General features: G+C 37.5%; 1 protein-coding gene across 1 annotated transcript in view; it reads left to right on the top strand.

The window, feature by feature from the left end:
• MCTP2 (multiple C2 and transmembrane domain containing 2) overlaps positions 1-20,324 on the top strand; it is a 217,322-nt gene that overhangs the window by 45,344 nt on the left and 151,654 nt on the right. The window contains 1 exon segment of the mRNA XM_079127378.1: positions 10,423-10,949. Coding sequence (XP_078983504.1) covers positions 10,485-10,949 — 465 coding nt within the window. The 5' untranslated portion in view covers positions 10,423-10,484.

Raw genomic sequence — 20,324 nt, 5'->3', positions numbered from 1 at the left:
ATTTGGGAAAACTATGGCTTTGAGTGGCAGGACTAAACCATTGCTTTATATATTTTTAAATCTGTCTCCCCATTATTCTTGGATGATCAGAGAAATGGTTTGCTTCTGTGTGGAGAGATGAAAAGGGGAGTTTTAGTGTTTCAGAAAGTATCAGGGGAGATAGCTGAGAAGGAGACTTAGGAAATGATTTTTAAACCCTTGGACTCACAAACAACCTGTATGACCATGGATCTGATCTTCATTAGTTTACCAGCAAGTTTGAGAATGGAATTTATGGCTGGAACTAGGTATGGTTGGATTTGAGGTGTCTCCCAAAAGCTCATGTGTAAGAAAATGCAAGAAATTTTAGAAGAAAAATGATTGGGTTATGAGAACATTAACCTAATCAGTGAATTAATCTTTGATAGAGATTAACTGAGTAAAAAATATAGTCTGGTAGGGTGAGAATAAAGGAAGTGGGTCACTGGGGTGTGCCTTTCTATATATTTTGTCTACAGAGTGGAGTCTCTATCTCTTGCTAACTGATCATCATGTGGGCTGCTTTCCTCTGCCACACTCTTCCACCATTATGTTCTACCTCACCTTGAGCCCTGAGGAATGGAACTGGCTTTCTATGGACTGAGACCTTCGTGAGTCCCCAAGAAAACATTTCCTTCTCTAAAATTGTTCTTGTCAGGTCTTTTAGTCACAATAATGAAAAAACTGACTAAAACAGAAGTTCACAGGAGTCCCAGGCTTATCTCTACACTGTGCACTACAAAGAAGATCCAAGTGGACCTGCATAGACTACGAAAAGTAGATTAACATTGTAATCCGAGCCACAGAAGCTAGGTTGGAAATTATGACTAGAGGCTAACTATTAAATGTCTGCAAAGGCAATAATATCAACAGTCTCCTTAGATTTAAATAAAGCACAATTTCATAAGAAAACATTGAAAATGCCCTAGGTACAATTCTTATTGACATATTAAAAAAAATTTGACTTACATGGAAGAAGGTAACCAACAGGTGACAATATGACTTAAATGAAACTATGATATAAATGTTTTGAGTGAATAATCATGAATCCTGAAATAAACATCAATATAGAAAGTATCAATAAATAGGAGAAGTGAAGTAGAATCAAATGGAAATTTTAGAACTGAAAAGTATGGTAGCATCCTTCTATTTCTATCTCTTCCAAAAGTACCCCAACAATCTCACTGTATGGATTTAGTAGCAGAAAGGAAATGTCAGAGGAATTCATAAAGCAGTAAAAGTTATCCTATCTGAATGGAAGAGAGTAAAAGATTGAGAAATAAGGAACAGAGGTTTGAGACTCTGAGGCAGTAACAAAAGACGTATTATTTATATCATGGGAGTGTCAGAAAAAAAGAAGAAAATGAGTGGGGCTGAAGAATTATGAAGTATTTAAAGAAATAATGGAAGAAAACTTCCTAAATTTCCTTTGTCCAAAGACAAATTTATAGATTCAGGAAACTAGAATAACCCTAAATAGAATAAATCTAAAGAAACATGTACCAAGGTGCATCATAAACTGCTGAAATCTAAAGACAAGGATAAAATCTTGAAAACAGAGTAACGATAAATCTTACAGGGGCAGAAGATTCAGATGACTGAGATATCACATCAGAAATCATGGAGACAAGAAGGAAATGGAACCCCATTTTTAAAGTTCTAAAAGAAAGTGCAGCATCAAATGTCCAGCTAAAATATCATTCAGGAGTGAAAGGTGAAAGAGGATTTCTCACATAAGAAAAAAATTAAAAGAATTTGGAGCTAGCAGACCTACTATAAAATAACTAGTTAAGGAGATTTCTTAAAAGAAAAATGATACAAGGAAAGATAAGAGTATTGAAAATTATACAAATGATAAATACAATATAGTCTTCTCTTAAATTGTTGACAGAATGATTCATGGCTGAAATCATTGCCTATGGAAAATTTTCAATGTATGCAGATTAAAATATGACTATTTATTCGTTAGATAAGAGAGCTATGTGGTATTACGTGGTAGGCAGAACAATCTCCCCACATCCTAATCCCAAGATCCTTTGAAAATGTATTTCATGCCAGAAAAAGTCTTGTTGATGCAATTCAAACTATAAATTTGGTTTTTTTAATTATTGTTTTTTCATTTTTTTACAGTCTTAATTTTGATTCATTGTACACAAATGGGGTACATCATTTCATTTCATTTCTATGGTTGTACATGATGTAGATTCATACCATTCATGTAATCACACATGTACATAGACATACATGTCATAAGAAGTCTATCTCATTCCACCATTTTCCATATTCCCCTCCCTCTCATTTCCTTCTACATAATTTAAAGTTTCTCTATTCTTCTCTCACTCCCCATCCCCTCACCCTCATATATATCATTCTCCACTTATCAGGGAAAACATTCAGCCTTTGGTTTTTTGGGATTGGCTTATTTCACTTAGCATGATATTCTCCAATTCCATCCATTTATTTGCAAATACCATAATATTCTTTGTGACTGAATAATATTCCATTGTGTATATATATGTGTTTCTCTATCCAGTCAAAAAATGGATCAAGGAACTGCACAGACACTTTATAGAGGAAGACATACAGGCAATTAATAAATACATGAAAAGTGTTCAACATCTCTAGTAATTAGAGAAATGTAAATTAGAACAATGCTAAGATTTCATCTTACGCCTATTAGAATGGCTATTATCAAGAACACAAACAATAATAGATGTTGGCATGGATATGGGGAAAAAGGCACACCTTTACATTGCTGGTGGAGTTGTAAATTGGTGTAGCCCTCTGGAAAGCAATGTGGAGAATCCTCAGAAAACGTGGAATGGACCCACCTTTTGACCCAGTTATCCCACTCCTTGGTTTATACCCAAAGGACTTAAAATCAGCATACTACAGTAACGCAGCCACATCAATGTTTATAGCAGCTCAATACACAATAGCTAGATTGTAGAACCAAACTATAAATTTGTGATAGGGAGAACAGTGTATATTTTTTCCGATGGGCCCAATGAAGCAGCATGTGTCTCAAAATGGAATAGATAGCAAAATAACAGGTCAGAGTGATATGTCATGGAAGGACTCTACCTGCTATTTCTGGCTCTGAAGATGGAGGTATGGGTCAAGAATGTGGGCAGCCTCTGCCTTTAGCTGACATCCAGCAAGAAAATGTATATCTTAGTAATAGCAACAAGGAATGGAATTATGCCTAGTACTGGAATATCTAGGACCTAAACTCTCCTTCAGAGCCTCCAGGTAGGAATGCAGCCTTTGCAGCACCTTGATTTTAGTGCAATGAGACTTCTGACCTCCAGAAATGAAAGATAATTTATCTTTTTAAGTCATTATGTTTCTAGTTAATTTTTATGATAGCAATAGAAAACTAAAACAAGTGGTCCTTCTTATTCCAATTAAGGTATCAAAATATTCTAAGTGGAGTGTGAAAAGTTAATCATGCATGTTTTAACTCCTACAGCAACCCCTAAAAATGTGTGCAAAGAAGTATAGCCAAAATTACAGTCGACAAAATGGAACACTAAGAAAAACTCCAGATAACTCCCAAGAATGTAAGAAAACGGAAACAGAAGAATGAAAACCACAGAGAACAATTGGGGAGCAAAAAAATACAACACACCCCAAACCAAATATATCAATTGGTATGTTAAATGTAAGTGGTCTAAAGAGAAGAACTAAAAGGTAGAGATTGTTAGGTCGTTTTACATAATATAGTCTATGTACTTTCTGTAAGACACAGATAATGATACAGGTAGCTTAGAGTCAAAAGATGGAAAAAATAGCACAGAGACACAAATCAAATGAAGACTGGAGTGGATATGTTAAAATAATACAAGCTGAGCTTCAAAACACAGAAAATTATGAGAGATAAAGACAGGTAATGCATATTGGCTAAAGGGTCAGTTCAGCAAGAAGCAAAACTATTCTAAATATGTACATGACTTACAACAGAGCTTCAAAATATGGAAGAAAAAAAACAATATTAATGAAAAGAGAAATAGATTGATAGTTGTCGAAAAATATTAGCTCTCAGTAACAGAAGTAGTAGACAGAAAACTCTCAAGGATGTAGAAAAATCAAGGGACTAGATCAAATGGACATTTATGGAACTCTCTACCCAACAATAGCAGTGGGGCATATGGAGCAATCTCAAGATAAACCACAGTCTGGGTCACAGATCAAATCTTAACAAACTTGAAATAATAGAAATCATATGTAAAATGTGTTTTCTGATGTTAAAATATAAATTTGTAAAAATATATCTGAGATGTCTCCAAATATTTGGAAATTAACACTTTATTTTTAAATAAAACCTAGTTTAAAGAAGGCTCAAGAAAAATTAGAAATGAAAGTGAAAATACTATATCCTTGAACATAATACATGACTCAAAGAAGAAGTTTCAAGTAAATTAGACAAAATTTTGAGCTGGGTGAAAATACAACATGGCACAATTTTGTGGAATGCAGCTAATATGCAGTTTTAAACTTTATTTTTGAAATGAAGAAAGGGCTCAGATCAATCATTCTAAACCAGTGGTTGACAAACTTTTTTGGTAAATGTCCATATAGTACATATTTAGACTTCAAAGCATATAATACCTCTAAGAGTTCAACTCTGCCTTTGAAGTACAAAAGCAGGTATGACAAATCTGTAATACAATGGGTGTGTGGTTATATTCATTAAAACTTTATGTGCAAAAAGCAGGTGGTTTTGTGGAGCTTACCTGCTGGGCTGTACTTTGTCACCATTTGAATTTAGCTACCACCTTAAAGTCAAAAGAGTAAATGAAACCTATGTCGAGCAGAAGAAAGGAAGTCATAAATACAGAAGTAGATATGTTTGATGTTGAAAGTAGTAAAATAATGAAAGCAAAAGTTTTTTCTTTGGGGAAAAAAACAGTATATTGATAACAGGCTAACATCTTAATAATGAAAGGTTGAATGCATTCTCTTCAAGATCAAGAAAATGATAAGAACTTTCACTCTCATTTACAGGAAGTCTTTAAGCAGTCTAGTAAGGCAAGAAAAACATAAAGGCATATCAGATAAAAAGGAAGAAATAAAAATATCCCCATTCACAGAAAACATGATTTTTTTTTTCAAGGTAGCATAGTCAAAGAAATCTAACAAAAATTATAAAACTATGTAGGTTTAACAAGTTCAAAGGATTCAAGATCAGCACACAGAATTCAATTATATTTCTGTACATTAGCAATACATGATTGGAAATAAAAATGAAAAAATGCTCTCATTTAAACAAATATGAAATACTTGTAAGTCTAATAAGACATACTGGATATGTATGCTCACTTCAGAAAATATTGATGAAAGAAACCAAAGAAGATCTAAATATATTGTGTTATCACTTACTTATTTTGAAAGATTTAACCTAGTAAATGTTGTGAATACTTTCTGTACTCATCTGTAGATTTAATACAATGCAATAAAGATTAGCAAGATTTTCTTTGACATATTTAGACAAGATTATTCTAAAATTTATATAGAAGTACAGAACTACACTAGATAAATTAAGTTGGGAGAGAATGAATTTAGAAGAGTCACACTTCCTGATTTTTAGACTAGCATGTCACAGTAATCAAGACAAAAGGCACTAAAAAACTGACAGACACATGGATCCATAGAACAAAATACAGTCAAAGAATACACCCACATGAACGTGGCATTTGATGTGTAGAACGATGTGGAATAATTCAGTGGAAAAGTGGGACAACAGTGTTAGAAAAAACTGCCATACATATGTTGAAGAGGAACTTTGATTAAACCCTATGCCTATATAGAAACACCCTCAAAATAGATTATAAATATGAATTTAAAAGGTAAAACTAAAATTATTAACAGAAACTGGGGGAAAACTTTTTGTTAACTGGGGTTAAACAATGAATTTGGAGACATGATACTAAAAAGTACTTTCCATAAAAGAAAAATTGATCTGCTAAACTTCATAAAACTTTAAAAACTAAAAATTAAAAACTAAACTTTGACTCACAAGGCACCATGAAGAGCAAGAGAAGATGATCTATAAATTGGTATATATTTAAAAATTATGTGTTCAAGTAAGGTCTTATATCCAAAATATCAGTAAAAAGAAAGCAAACAACCCAATTATTAAAAAATAGGGTAAAAGTCTTGAACATGTAGTTTGCTAAACTACATGTAAAGATAACAAATAAATATATAAAATGGTTTCCAATATCACAGAAAGTTAAAAGTCTGACATTGACAACTGTGTTATTTTTAGGAGCTCAAAACTGGAAACAATCCCTATGTCCTTCAAAGTGTAATAGATAAATTCTGACACATCCACAAGATGTTATGCTCTCAGCAATGAAGAGTATTCATTTATAACTGACATGTACACCATCTTGGGTGACTCTCAAAGGACTTATGTTGAGTGAAAGAAGCCATGTCTAAAGTTTTACATTATTCAATTTCTGAGACATTCTCAAAAAGATTGAATTATAATGGTGGGGAAGAGATCAATGGTTATCAGAGTGGGTTTCTAAGAGTGCAACTCTAAGGGGAAGATCCTTCTTATTATGATGGTCACAACACAAATCTGTGTGTGCTAAAATTACAAAACTGTACACCAAAGGGAAGAAATACCATTTTTCCTGTAAGGTGAGTTGAAAACAATAATATATATTTTATCAAATGAAGATGATGAAACTCTTGTTTCTAGCACCCAGTGATACTAATTATAACCCTGTCTTCCACCTGGAATAGCTCTTGAAAATGTAGTGTTCCAATATTATATTCACTTCTACCAATTTTCCCTGATCCCCAAAAAGATATGGAGACCATGTATTTCACAGGATATATTACATGGTAAAGCAATGTTTTCTCACAGAGAACACATTCTTCAGAGATGCTTTTTTGTTTATTCCAACCTTTTCTGTTGTCCATCGCATAGTTTTGTTTTCTCAGATTCAAAACCTCTCCATTTCATGAGAGGTTAATTCTTCTCAAGGTCTCCACAAAATAAGCAGGTTTCCCCAAATTCCCCTAAAGGGGAATGCAAGCTTCTTCAGGACTTTGATACTTAACCTTTGGTCTGTGCAGTATTCAGCAGGGAAATTTTTGGATTTGGTTTCAATTTATTGGGTGGAACCCAGGAATGAGCATTTTGAAAACACATTTTTCGTAAGTCTGTGTCAGGTGGTACGGGGACCATCCCTGAGAAATACTGTAGGGATTTGGACTTGAGGGATGTCTGTGTATCTGCCTCTTGTAGGAAATGCCTAATCCTCTACTTGACTGTTATGTATACATCATGCAGTGTTTCATCATATTCCATCGCACAAGTGAGTCTTGAGCTTTGTTGCTCCCATCCGGGTTGCTATCTGGTGTTTCTTGTCAATCTCAAGTGCCCTCTGTTCTTCCCACCCACATGCTGTTGTCTTTGTGGTTAGATACTTCATGGCACATATGTTATATATAAGCCTTAATCCCATTGGTCTTGCTCAGATGTTACTGGCTACACTCTCCATTTTTATATTTCTTATACATGTTATTTTCATGGCAACCTTTTAGTTATTTAAATTTTTTTCTCTCTGTCTAATATTTGGTTGATCAGAATAATGTTTATTTTGGTCAAAAACTATCAAGTTTGAAATTTGTACAAATTCTTCTGCTCAGAGGTTTTATTTGTGTTCTTTTGTTTCTCATTCCTAGGATATTTTTCTTAATACCGTGATGGGTGTCTTGGGTCCCTTGTGATACCTATCACATGGTGAATGTACCAGATTTATCTGCTGGCTTGGTTTTTCCCTTTCTCAAAGTCCCCTCCTCTGTTGGGTAGTGTACTATATTTCCCACCTCCATTACATGACAATTGATGGAAATTATTTCTAAGTAAACATAGAAACCATCCACTATAGCATATTTGCAAGGTACAATATATAAAGTTGATAAATTCATCTGTGTTTTGCAAATGTGGAAGACAAGTTTTTGTATAGAATAACATTTTCAGTGGCAGCAATACGTCATATTTTAAATATTTTAAGTCAGAATGATCCATTGTGAAGGAGCTGAAATAATACAAAATAACCAACATTGTATTAAACACTTACTCTGTGATAAGCACTGTTTTTATCTGAACTGATTCATTCAGTTCTCATCACAGTCCCCTAAGTACTTACTATTAAGCTCGTCCGTGAAGGACCAATAATGAGATACAGAGCTCTTAAGTAACTGGACTAAGCATCAAAAGTGGGAATTATGACAATAGCAATAATGATGAAAGAGTTTTCCATGACGGAACACTTTAATTCAGCTGCTATGTACCTTATGCTTTATCATATTTTATCTGTAACTAGGCAATCTAATTTTCTTGGTATAGGTGATAAAACTGAGGCCTACTGAGGTGATTTGCCTCTGGTCCAACATCTCAGTAAATTGCAGCAATGCAGAATTCTAACTCTGAAATTGGACTCTAGAGCCCAGGGCCTTAATCCCAAGCATTGCCTACTGAAGAAGTTGAGTTCACCTTGTGCTGATGGTCAATGTGAGAATTAATGTCCTGACTTTCAACAGGCAAATGGCTACAGGAGCCCTGATTTGTGGACTCTCCAGCCTGTTCTTTTCAATGACTAACAATCTCTCCTGAAATGAGTTGGGTAGGAGCACAAACAGCATGGAGCCCTTGATTTTAAGAAAATGTGTTTTGTGGAGGCTCCAGGTTCTTTCCTCAGTCAAATGTGGAAAAGTAATCATAGGACAGGTCACAGTGGCCTGGCCAAATCTTTTCACATTTAAAGGATTTATTATGAGGCACTTGGCACATAGAATAAGGGTTATTTTTCCAAATTTGATTTCAATTTGATCTCTGTTAAATTTGACCTGTCATCTCTTAAACCATGTTTTTGGAAAAGAGCATTTACCACCCTTTGTAACTGCATATCTATTTGTAAAGCCTTCTTATTGTTCATACCCAACTGTTGGTGAGAATGGCCTTTCTCCCCGCTCAGGTTCTCAGACTGAGTCTCTGAAGCTTGCTCTTGTAAGAGTTCCAGTATAGAGGTTTTGCCAGTTCTGGATGAAGACAGAACTTACATTTTTTTACATGTTTTTCTCTCTAGTTTCCCTTCTTTTGATATAAAATTTAAAGATGCTAGACAGAATCCAAGTTGACATGAGCACATTTTTTTCCTTTAACACACACACACAACTCTGGAAAGGAAGATGGCATGATGAAAGTAGGGACTGGTAAAAGGCAGTCTGCTGCCTGTTTTTGCCAATGGAGTTTTATTAGAACACAGTCCTGTTCTTTCATGTAGGTGATGCTTTGTTGTCTTTGATGCCACAAGTGCAGAGGTGAGAAGTTGCAGCAGACAGCACCTGTCTACAAAGTGTAAAATATTTAATAAGTGGCTGGGTAGGGAAACTGCTGGCTGACCCTGAATTAAAGGCAGCCCCCTGACCCTTGATCATGCTGATGAACAGCCTCTGATGCTATTCTAATAATTGTTTTTTAGCTCTGCTTTTCTGGGAAAGTAAATAACACAGTGGCCTTTCTAGGAAGCTTTCTTGTGGATCAACTTGACAATCTCATTTGTTATTTTAAATGTTTCTATCACTACCCTGCTAAAAAACTTAAATATATTTCCCTAAAAATTTGATTCCCAATGTACAACTATAATATGCCAAATAAAAAGAATATAGAGGAAAAAATGCTTTTGCTGTGTTTGTAGAAGTTATGACTGAATGTTTGAATTTTTTTTTATTATAAACAAATGGGGTACAACTTGTTTCTCTGGTTGTACATGAAGTAGAGGTGTACCATTTGTGTAACCATACATTTATATAGGGCAATGCTGTTTGATTTATTCTGTTATTTTTTTCCTGCCCCCCACCCTTCCCACCCCTTCCACCCCTTTTTTCCCTCTATATAGTTCCTCCTTCCTCCATTCTTGCCTCTCTCCCACCCCCCATTATGTATCATCATCTGCTTATCAATGAGATCATTCGCCCTTTAGATTTTTGAGAATGGCTTATCTCACTTAACATGATATTCTCCAATTTCATCCATTTGCCTGCAAATATCATAATTTTATTATTCTTTATGGCTGAGTAATATTCCATTGTATATATACCACAGTTTCTTTATCCATTCATCAGTAGAAGGGTATCTAGGTTGGTTCCACAATCTGGCTATTGTGAATTGAGCTGCTATGAACATTGATGTGGGTGCATCACTGCAGTATGCTGATTTTAAGTCCTTTGGGTATAGGCCTAGGAGTAGAATAGCTTGGAATGAATGTTTGAATATTGATTACTCAAAGGAAAGCATGGGATTTTTGAGTTGTTTCCCACTTGGGTGTGCCTGAACCCACCAAGGAGACTCATGTTTTCTCTTTATGTTCTGTTTTATAGGAGTTGTTTTCAATAGAGGCACACTCCTTTGAAGAGTGAATTCTTTTGTTCTTCATGCAACCATGGATCTGGATAAACCATCTGTCTGGGACTCATTAAAACAGCGGACCAGGCCATTGCTAATCAACTTGAGCAAGAAGAAGGTGAAAAAGAACCCGAACAAGCCCTTAGACTTAAGGGCAAGCAACCACCTGGACCGCAGGCTCAGCCTCTCTGTCCCTGACCTCCTGGAGGCTGAGGCTTTGGCTCCAGAAGGTCGGCCCTACTCGGGGCCCCAGTCATCCTACACCTCGGTGCCCAACAGCCTGTCCACTGCAGGAATTATTCCCAAGAGTAGCAGCAGCTCTCTGAAACAGTCTGAAGAAGAATTGGACTGGAGCCAGGAAGAGGCAAGTCATCTCCATGTGGTAGAAACAGACTCAGAAGAGGTCTACTCCTCTCCTGCTGAGGAGCACCGGGCCTCTAGCCAGGGCATCTTTGAGCTCCAGAAACCTCCCCTCAGAGTGGATGCGCCAGAAGAGCCTGAGGTGAGACTAGGGCTGGCACTTTCCAGTTTCATTTCCTCCTTTTTCTTTTTAAAGTACATTCAGTGTCCTTGGAAAACTTGGTTAAGAGTCATTTTTGTGGTTAGCTTAGATGGGGAGAATGTCATTTACAGAAATTTAAATTAATGTAATATTGATTGCACCCAGTGTTCCCATTACTTTAGGGTTGACCTCTAAGTATTTAAAAACTATTACAAACAGCCTTTCTAGGACATTTTAAGACTTTATATACCCCATTGAATGAGTTTTTATTTTTCTAATTTCTGGCAAAGAAATGAAGAGTATGACTTCCATTTCACTTTTTGTTTAAATGTCTTGTCTGTCTGTCTCTCTAAACCAATTGCTCAGTCACACTTGGAGACTAGTCATGTATATTAGTGTTCCTAAGGAATTTATGAATATCTGTCTCCCTTTGACTGACAGGGTTGGGTCTTCCATCTATGCATGTGGATACATAAGTATGTGTATATTCACCTATGAGCAGCTTCACTTACATTCTCTAAAAATAAACTAAGAAATGATCAAACTTTCATTGAGTCAGTGATTTTAACTGAAAGTTTAGTATTTCAATAAAGTTAGTCAGTAAAATGTAATTATGAAACAAACAGTATTTCTATGATGAATTTAATTTTAAATTCTACCACCACCCACTTACCAAATCATGATTTGAATGATGAATGTCATCAGAAGTTTTTATTTTTTTAATTCAGTAATGACAGTGAAGTAAGTTTCAATGTTAAAGTAAGAAGGTAACTGTTTCTCTATTCCAAGTTAGTGCTAGAATTGCATAGTAAATTATTTAACTGGGATTTGGGATTTATTATTAGAATAAAAGCCTATTGATTATTAAATTTCTTTATTTATGGGGAATAGGATCATAGATGCTCAGAGGATGTTTTGGCCATATTCTTTTGGATATATTACTATGTTAGAGTACCAGTATTCAATAAATTACTTAACTAAATATTTTTTAACATTAACACTTATGAACTCTTTTTGGTAAGAATGACTCATGTGCAAATTTAACATAGGTGTTTCCATTAAACAAAATGCAAAGTTTGTGAATTATTAAATTAATTCAGTATGGTAAGGTAACATGTTGAACTCTGTACTGAAATTAATCTTCATTATCTTTTTACTTATTATCCAACAAGCAAAATAAGTGGACTTCTTGGGTTCCATATGCTAATGCTTTCAAGTTAGAAGGATTTTTAAATTAAACTGAGCACTGTTGAACCATTTCCACCTTTGTTGAATATATATGTAAGTATTTGAATGGTGCTCTAGACCAGGTGCTGTCATTGGCGAGCTTGGAAGTGGAGGTGACTGTGCTCAAGCTATGAGTTTTGGAGAGACAGCCTTGCACCCCACAGCATGAGGCAATCGGATATTAGAGCTATCCTTGCAAAATTTCAAAGGCTGATCCCCTGGCAGCTCAGTTGAGTGGAGGGGATCAAGATGTCGGGGATCAGCATGTATCATGTTGAGGCGGCGTCCAGGCTAGCAGAGGATAGCCCGTTGGCCAAGTGAGGAAACATGACCAAATTGACCTAAAGTATGGCTGGGTGCATTTGGTGAATGATGAGCATTCTGTCCTATCTGGTAAAGAGTCTTCTTAGGGAGCTTTCTGGAAGTGATGGAGGAAGGATAGTTAGTGGGTGTTGACTTTTCTTTGCTTACAGGCTAAATACAAAATTTCTGAGACAAGAGTCCTTCACACATAGTTTATTCTGGATCATTTGATTTTTCTGTTTTAATTTGGCCATTTTTTTAAAGTGTCATTCTTAAAAAACAATCTTTTACTTCTTTTCTACTGTGAAAGGAAATAGGAAATATAGACTAATACCGATTATTTTCCCCAAGGTTGGGGTTCTCACTCAAGTGTCATTTATCTACTTGGTGGAATTTTTTTTTTGCAGAGGCCTGAGCTGCAGCTAATCACCCCTAGAATGACCTGCAGTCAAGTGTGCAGCTCTTTCCACCCTCCGGTCCTCCCCTGCTTCTCTCTCCAATCCTGCTTTCACTAGATCGGCCTCTCCCACTACCTGAGGATGAAGAGTTTATCACCTGGTAGAAAAGAACTACTCCCTTGCTTATCTTCTCCCCTAGGACAGGTTAATGTGGAAAATGGGCATGGCCAGGAGAGAATCCTCTCTTCATACCTAACAGACAGTCTGAGCTCAACCAGTACTTGTATAATGTAAACACTAATCAAGGCTATATGTGTACTCATATTAATAGAATTTGTGTTAGTGTTTTTACCATGAGTCTTCTCTAGTTTATGATTTAATTGAATCAATTTTTTGTTAATATATATTATACTCTAAATGAAATCTCCTTTAATATGTTGTTAACTGAACTTATAGAGAAGTTTAGGCAGATGTAGATTTCCCAATCCTACTCTGATGCTAATTTAAAATCTGAATTTATTTCTGCTTTTTTAAATGAAGACAGAAGTCTTGCTGAATTCATGTCATCTGAGAGTTTTGGAGTCGGTCTGTATCTTGGATCAGACACATCTGTTTCTCATGAATAGCCTAAGGCTTTCTGTAACTTTCATGGAATGGGGGGAAACAGAAGGAGGAGGGAAGGGGTTGCTATGTGACCAGTCTGGTGTATAGCAAGGACAATCAGAGGCTTACCAATGAGGCTTACCAAGTGAAGTGTCCTTGGTGTAACATTGTGTTCATAGCTTTCCAGAGGGGTGAGGCAAAGAACGTCTGTGGTCTGAAGGACCCGTTAGGGAGTTGTCTCACCTGTTTTGTGCCAGTGCTGGTTTGGTGCCAGCTTGAACCTACAGCAATGGGATAGGACCTTGATTCTCACTTATGTCTGAATTCTGCATTTATTCTCCAGTCCTGCCAGTGTTGGCACAAGAAGTGAAGTATTGGTTTGTGGTTATGGGGAAATGGAATGAGGAGACAAAGGAGGAAAGTGGAGATACAGTGAAAGGGAGATGGATGTCAGGGTGTACCAGAGAGGCAGAACCTTGAGTTGTCAGTGCAGGTGTTCGAAACAGCCAGAAAACCAAAATTGAGATAGCAGACTTGGAAGAAGGGATGTAGTGGTTGGAGAGGATCTTGCCTGACCTCCCTTTGATCCCCAGATTTATTTTGTTCATATATCCCATAGAAACCTGGTGGATAGCCCACAGAAACCTCGACATGATTTTCTGTCAAGACAATTGACACTTCCCTAAAGTGTTCCCATGGATACAGATGATGTTTCTTTGCCATCACACCCTTTTGCCTAATCTTAAGTCCTGTGAATAACAGCAGGGTGTTTTTCTTTCCTCTCTTTTCACACTTTTTGTTGCCTTCATTTATCTATCTCCCATCTGCTTCTTCCTCCTTTTCACTCTTCATCTTCTCTTATGGATATCCCTTTCATTCTCAAGGTCAAGGTAACCTCTTCCTTCTTTCTGGTGCTTTTCCCAACTCTGGAAACAGTAGACTCACTCACCTTGCTTTTGTTTTCATAGCATGCTGCTTTTCCTATCACTGAGCACTGGCCTCAGTCTTTGTGTAGAAAGTGGTTTACAGAGAAAGGGATGACCATAACCAGAGAAGGTAGAGAACAAAAGTGTATTAGTGCTGGGAAAGGTTGTCATTGGGTAAGGATATCACTTTGAGAAGATCAGCATGTTCCAAGACCTGCATCAACTGTCTAGCCGACACACTGCTTGAGGAATGACTCATAACAACTAAATGTCATGACTCCACTCTGCCAATGGCTATCAAAGTAATTTGCAATGAGAATGAAATACTATGTAGCTGCTAACATTCCTTTTGTATAAACAGCTCCTTTATTTTTGTGAAGGTATTTTGGAAGTGAAATCATATCCAAAGTCAACTTTATTAATGGGTTGGGAGAAATGTGTATCCTAGGGCCTGGACATAATTCCCCAATGTTAGTTAGCCTTTGTGAGAAGTCACTTTAGAGTCAGGATGCTGATGCAAGTGAACCTCTGCAAGGAGAGTGGATGGGCTCTGTGAATGGCATTTGGTGCACTATTTATCTCACAATGAGGACTGAGCTGATGATGAGAATGCGACATCCTCTCACCTCACCAGGGCCACCTTCTTCCTGCTCTACACGTGACCTTGCCTAGCTAATACATCTGGAACTCTCGAAGTTCTGCAGTGTAGGCTCTCTTTTCCCACTGAGCACATCTAAACTTTTACTCAAGCTTCTTTGCATAGCCCCACTTTTTCCCAATGACACGCTGTTTCATTGTTCTCATATTATCACTTTGAACCATGCAGATGCCTTATCAGGGTGGCCTGGTAACCACATTGTCTCCTTTACGTGACTTTGTACATCTGTGCTTTGAGGGATGAAGAATGGTTGCTGTGGGCTGAATAGAGCCACTCCTAATTCACATGTTGCAGCTCTAATCCCCCACCATGTGACTGTAGTGGAGATATGGCCTTTAAGGGGTGATTTGGGATAAATGAGATTATAAGTTTGGGACTCTGATCCAATAAAAATGATGGATTTATAGAAGACACCCCAGAGACTTCATTCGTCACCATGTGAGAACATTTAGAGAAGTTGGCCATCTACAAGCCAGGAAGTGGGCTTTGAAGAGGAGCCCAGTGGGACAGAACCTTAATCTTATACTTGTAGCCTCTAAAAGTATGAGGAAAAAAAATTCTGTTATTGAAGCACCCAGTCACTGATACTTTGCTATCACAGCCTTCACTAACTGAGATGGTGGTTTTACAGTTTCATTCTCAGAGGAGATCAGTGAGATCATCTGAGACTTGAGGCTGAGGAGGAAGAAAGAGAACCTTAGAATACTGTCACCACCCCCCCACCACACACACACATACACACATAGTCATATATATATATATATATATATATATATATATATACATACCTAGTTGTTTGGAAGTCTCTCTTATTGTATAGTGAGCTCCTGAGGAGTAGAAATGACATCGCCTTTTTTTTTTTTTAAATCCTTCTCTCATCACCTTTCTGTAAGCCCTGTCTGTATATGTGAATACATGTTTATTCATGTTGTTTCTGCAGTTGGCTTTCAAGAAAAAGCCAATGCCAGTGCTCTGGAGGCAATAAGAAATTTAGTTGACTTGGGGAAGATAGTGATACATAGAGTCCCTGGGTGCGCAGAATGCTTCCTTGAGGAGTTTCCAAGATCAGAAGGGTGAAGAAGCTAGAGTGAAGGAGACCAGGGAAGCAGAGGAACTTACTTTCTTCTTATCTTGATATTCCTTCTTTCTTCCTTCCTTAGTCGGCAGTAACCTAGTAGTTATTTTGCAAGGCACTCTTATGCCCTGTAATAATCACTTAGGTATTTAGAAAACACTGAGTTTGTTGACCTTGATGTTGATGATGAAATTGAGATTAGTTCGAGGTATTGGAAAAACTGAGCAACAATGCTAGGCAGAACACCATGCTATGTCCCTGTATAAACATACTACAAAGAATGTAGTATGGGATACATATGTTTGTATATATATAATTATAATGCAATAATGAGAATAACAATCATAATAATGTTGGGGAGATGGGTAGAGTAGAGCAAGTGAATTGGCAGAGGGAGGAGGAAGGGACAGGGAAGGTGCTGGGGAATGAGAATGATCAAATTATGTTAAGTACATATACAAATGTGGCATGAATCTCAATATGGTGTATAATTATAGTGCACCAATCAAACATTATTTGAAAAAATGCTAAGCAAGCTAAGACCAGTGTGAGGTGAGTGAGGGAGGAGAATTCTGAGTAGGGTGACTGGGAAAGGCTTATAGTGGTGGCCTCTGCAGGATGAGTAAGACTAACCCAGGTGGAGGGCAATGCAGGGTAGTTAAGCTTCATGTCTGAGGTTAGACAGACAGAAAGCTCTGACCCAGCACCTGGCAGTCACAAGTGCCTAACAAATGCTCACTGCTCTGATTATGGTTGCATTTATTAGCATTGTTGTAATTATCTGCTTTAGTTTGGAATGAAGCAGTTGCTTGGGGAATTTTAAGGACTTACCTACAGTCATCCAGCTATAAGCTTCAGCCAGAATATAATTTCATGATTTATACCTTGAATCCTAAGCCTGTGCATAGAACTGCTTCCAACACAAATTTGTAAGTACAGTTTTACATCTCTGGAGAACTCATAACTGGAGACCAAAAAAAGTCAATCACAAAAGGAAGACATTTTTTTCCTGCCATCTACTGTGGTCCATTAAACACAATGATAATTATAGTGGTTGAATGGGCTTATTGTCATGGTCAAGAACAAATGATCACAAATGGAAGGATTATTTTCCTCTCCCTGTCATCCTGCAATTCCTCCATGGGGTATGTCCTTCCCTGACATCTGATTTGGTGGTTGGAATTGTAAACAACTAACTTTGGTGCTTTTCATGGGGGTGATTTGAGTGGTTTTGAGATGCTCCCATTGAGATGTTTCTAGAAACCCTGCTTGACAACCACAGAGCTTCAGTTTAGTGACCACAGAGAAACGAAGTATCAAACCACCAAGGAGAGGAAATGGTCTCCGGCTTACAAAGTGAAGCGAGTATGTCAGTCTCACTGCACCTCACTTATGTGTTCTGAACTATTTTTGTTCTAAAAAATCATACCCCACATCATGGTGTCAGTGAGGCAGATATGCAGGCACATCCCAATAGCCTTCAGGAGCTTGACCTCCTGTTTCTTCTTCCCTTCTCCTTCCCCATCTGTTGGACATGGACCACATGCTGATGCTAAGCTCAGCACTAAGGACAGAGCAGTCACAAGACTGGCAGCATTCCTCTACCTCCTGGAGTTCCTCTTCTGAAGAGTAGCAGGCTGCAGATATAATCAGAAAGTGAAAATTGTTATGAAGAGAAATAAAGCAGGGAAAGTTCTAGAAGTGCTGGGGTTTACCTGTCACTGTCTTGAAAAAAGGGTTCAGGAAAGACCTCTTCAGAAAAGATAATTGGACACCAAGCCATAGGGAAAGTGAGAAAGCTAGTCATGTAGCTATCTAGAGAAACATTTCAGAAAGAGGGGACAGCCAGTGGAAAGGACCAGGGTGTCAGAAGTGGGCCTGGTGTGTTTCAAAAAGTACAAAGAAGTACTATGACCAGAGAGGAGGGTGTGAGGGGGCAATGATAGGAGACATCAAGGAAGTTAATAGAGACCCTATCACACAGTGCTTTCCCATCTGCCAGGTGACCAGTAGACTAAAGCAACTACTTGGGGCACTGAGGCAGGATGCAAAGGCATGCATCAGTGCTGCATCACTCACAGGTGGGCAGAATGAAGCAACAGGGTATTGGCAGTGCCTTCTGTAGACACTGGGAATAGCAATCCATAGGAGCTCTGCCCCAGAAGGGGGTGCTGGAGGAAGACTGCCCAGGCTGATGGGCTGTGTGTGGGCAAGATGGCATGACTCCATCAGCCAGCCCTCTGTCACAGGTGACATATTAGCTGGGTATGTTGGTGGGAATTAGGGGACTTGGATTGCTGAGCAATTTCATGGAGTTTAAATTTTTTTCTTATTTTAATTGCACATGTTTATGGAGCACAGTGTGATAATTTGATACATGTATACAATGTGTAATGATCAAATCAAATCCCTTTCCTCTCTTCACAGAGTTTTTATTATCTCCCAAATACATCTGCTGTTTTAATAACAGAAAAAAAAATGATAGTGACACACTGACAGAGCAACTCCAGTCTAACACCACTTCCTGTGAGGTTGTGTGGGAAGAGCTTCACTACTTGCTATGTAGGTACTCTCCTGTGGGGTCACATTCACGTGGTCTACTTTATATTCAAAGAGGCTACCTAACCCAGTATTGGGCCCAGAGAAGCCACTCAATAAATATCCAGTGAAGGAATTAATTTTTTTCAATAACCTATAAACATCTCGTTTTGTCCCTTTGAGAGATGTCTACATTTTTCAAATTTTAAAATCACAAAGGGAAGACATTTTTTTCCTGCCATCTACTGTGGTCCATTAAACACAATGATAATTATAGTGGTTGAGTGGGCTTATTGTCATGGTCAAGAACAAATGATCACAAATGGAAGGATTATTTTCCTCTCCCTGTCATCCTGCAATTCCTCCATGGGGTATGTCCTTCCCTGACATCTGATTTGGTGGTTGGAATTGTAAACAACTAACTTTGGTGCTAACTCATGGGGGTGAGTTGAGTGCTCTCAGTCAGAACTGAGAGCTAAGAAGTAGCGGAAGTGGGATTCAAATGTAGGTCTTTATGATTCTAGGACCTCTTTACTGTTGTGTGGCGCTGTTTCCTGGCACCTCAGACAGGGCCGGATTTTCCTGGACGCTCTAGGCACAGTTGTGCAGTGAAGAGTGGAGTCCCGGGTGTGTTCCTGAAGCCCTAACCCTCTTACTTCCCATTGGCAACCATTTAGTCTCCTGTCTCTGGCTTCTCTATTTGTAAACTGGCAATACAAATGACAACTGGTGGACTCCTTATAAGAAGATAACAGGAGTGAGTGTGTGTGAATTAAGAAGTGTTAAGCAAATGTAAAGGGAATTATTCTTTGAAAATATCTCTGGCTAATTAATAAACAAAAATTTATGGAAAGTCTGTGGAGAAATACTAGTGATATCTAAAGAAGGGTTTTAAAGCATTGTACCAGTAGTTGCAAACATTTCCTATAAAGACCCAGATATTAACTGCATTTGACTTTGGGGGCTACATGGTCCCTGGGCACCACTAATCAATTCTGGTGGTATAGCATGATCATCCATAGAGGATAGAGAAATGAACGGGCAGAACTGATTTTCAATTAGACTGTTTGTACAAACAAGTGGTAGGTTCTATTTGCCTTACAGCATGCAGTTTACAGACTGCAGGTTTATGCCTTCCTGTGATCGAACAGGGTAGATGTACATACACATACACACAATTTGTTAAGTTTGATTAGATATATTCCAGGATTATACTTTTTAATAGCCTTGGAGATGAGAGCAAATGAAATATATAAACCTTGACTGTATGTTCAGTGGTCTCCTGAAAGGTGCAAAGACTAAATATGAATAACTCAACTATTTGGTAGGCCTGATTGTTTGCTTGTTTGTTTCTGAATAGACATTCTGATTTTGACCTCTAATTGCCATGTGGCTTATCTTATTTTTTATTCTTTTACTGTGTCCTGTACCTGTTAATTGTTAGTCTAACCATCTGATCCCTACTGCTTATTTTATTATTCTTTGTCCTGTAGGTATTTATGTTTGTGACCCCTGTAGTCTTAAAAATATTCATATTCTCAAAAGCCTGGAGTGAATTACAGAATGAAATAAATATGTCCTTTGCTAAACTAAAATAGAGTAGCTTCAAAAAGACAAAATAATTGATCTTCTTAGAAAACACTTTAC

This window comes from Sciurus vulgaris, assembly GCF_902686455.1.
Source record: "Sciurus vulgaris genome assembly, chromosome: 2".
Lineage (NCBI taxonomy): Eukaryota > Metazoa > Chordata > Mammalia > Rodentia > Sciuridae > Sciurus > Sciurus vulgaris.
Note: the sequence above shows the minus strand (reverse complement) of the source record. Positions and strands in the feature narration are given on the sequence as shown.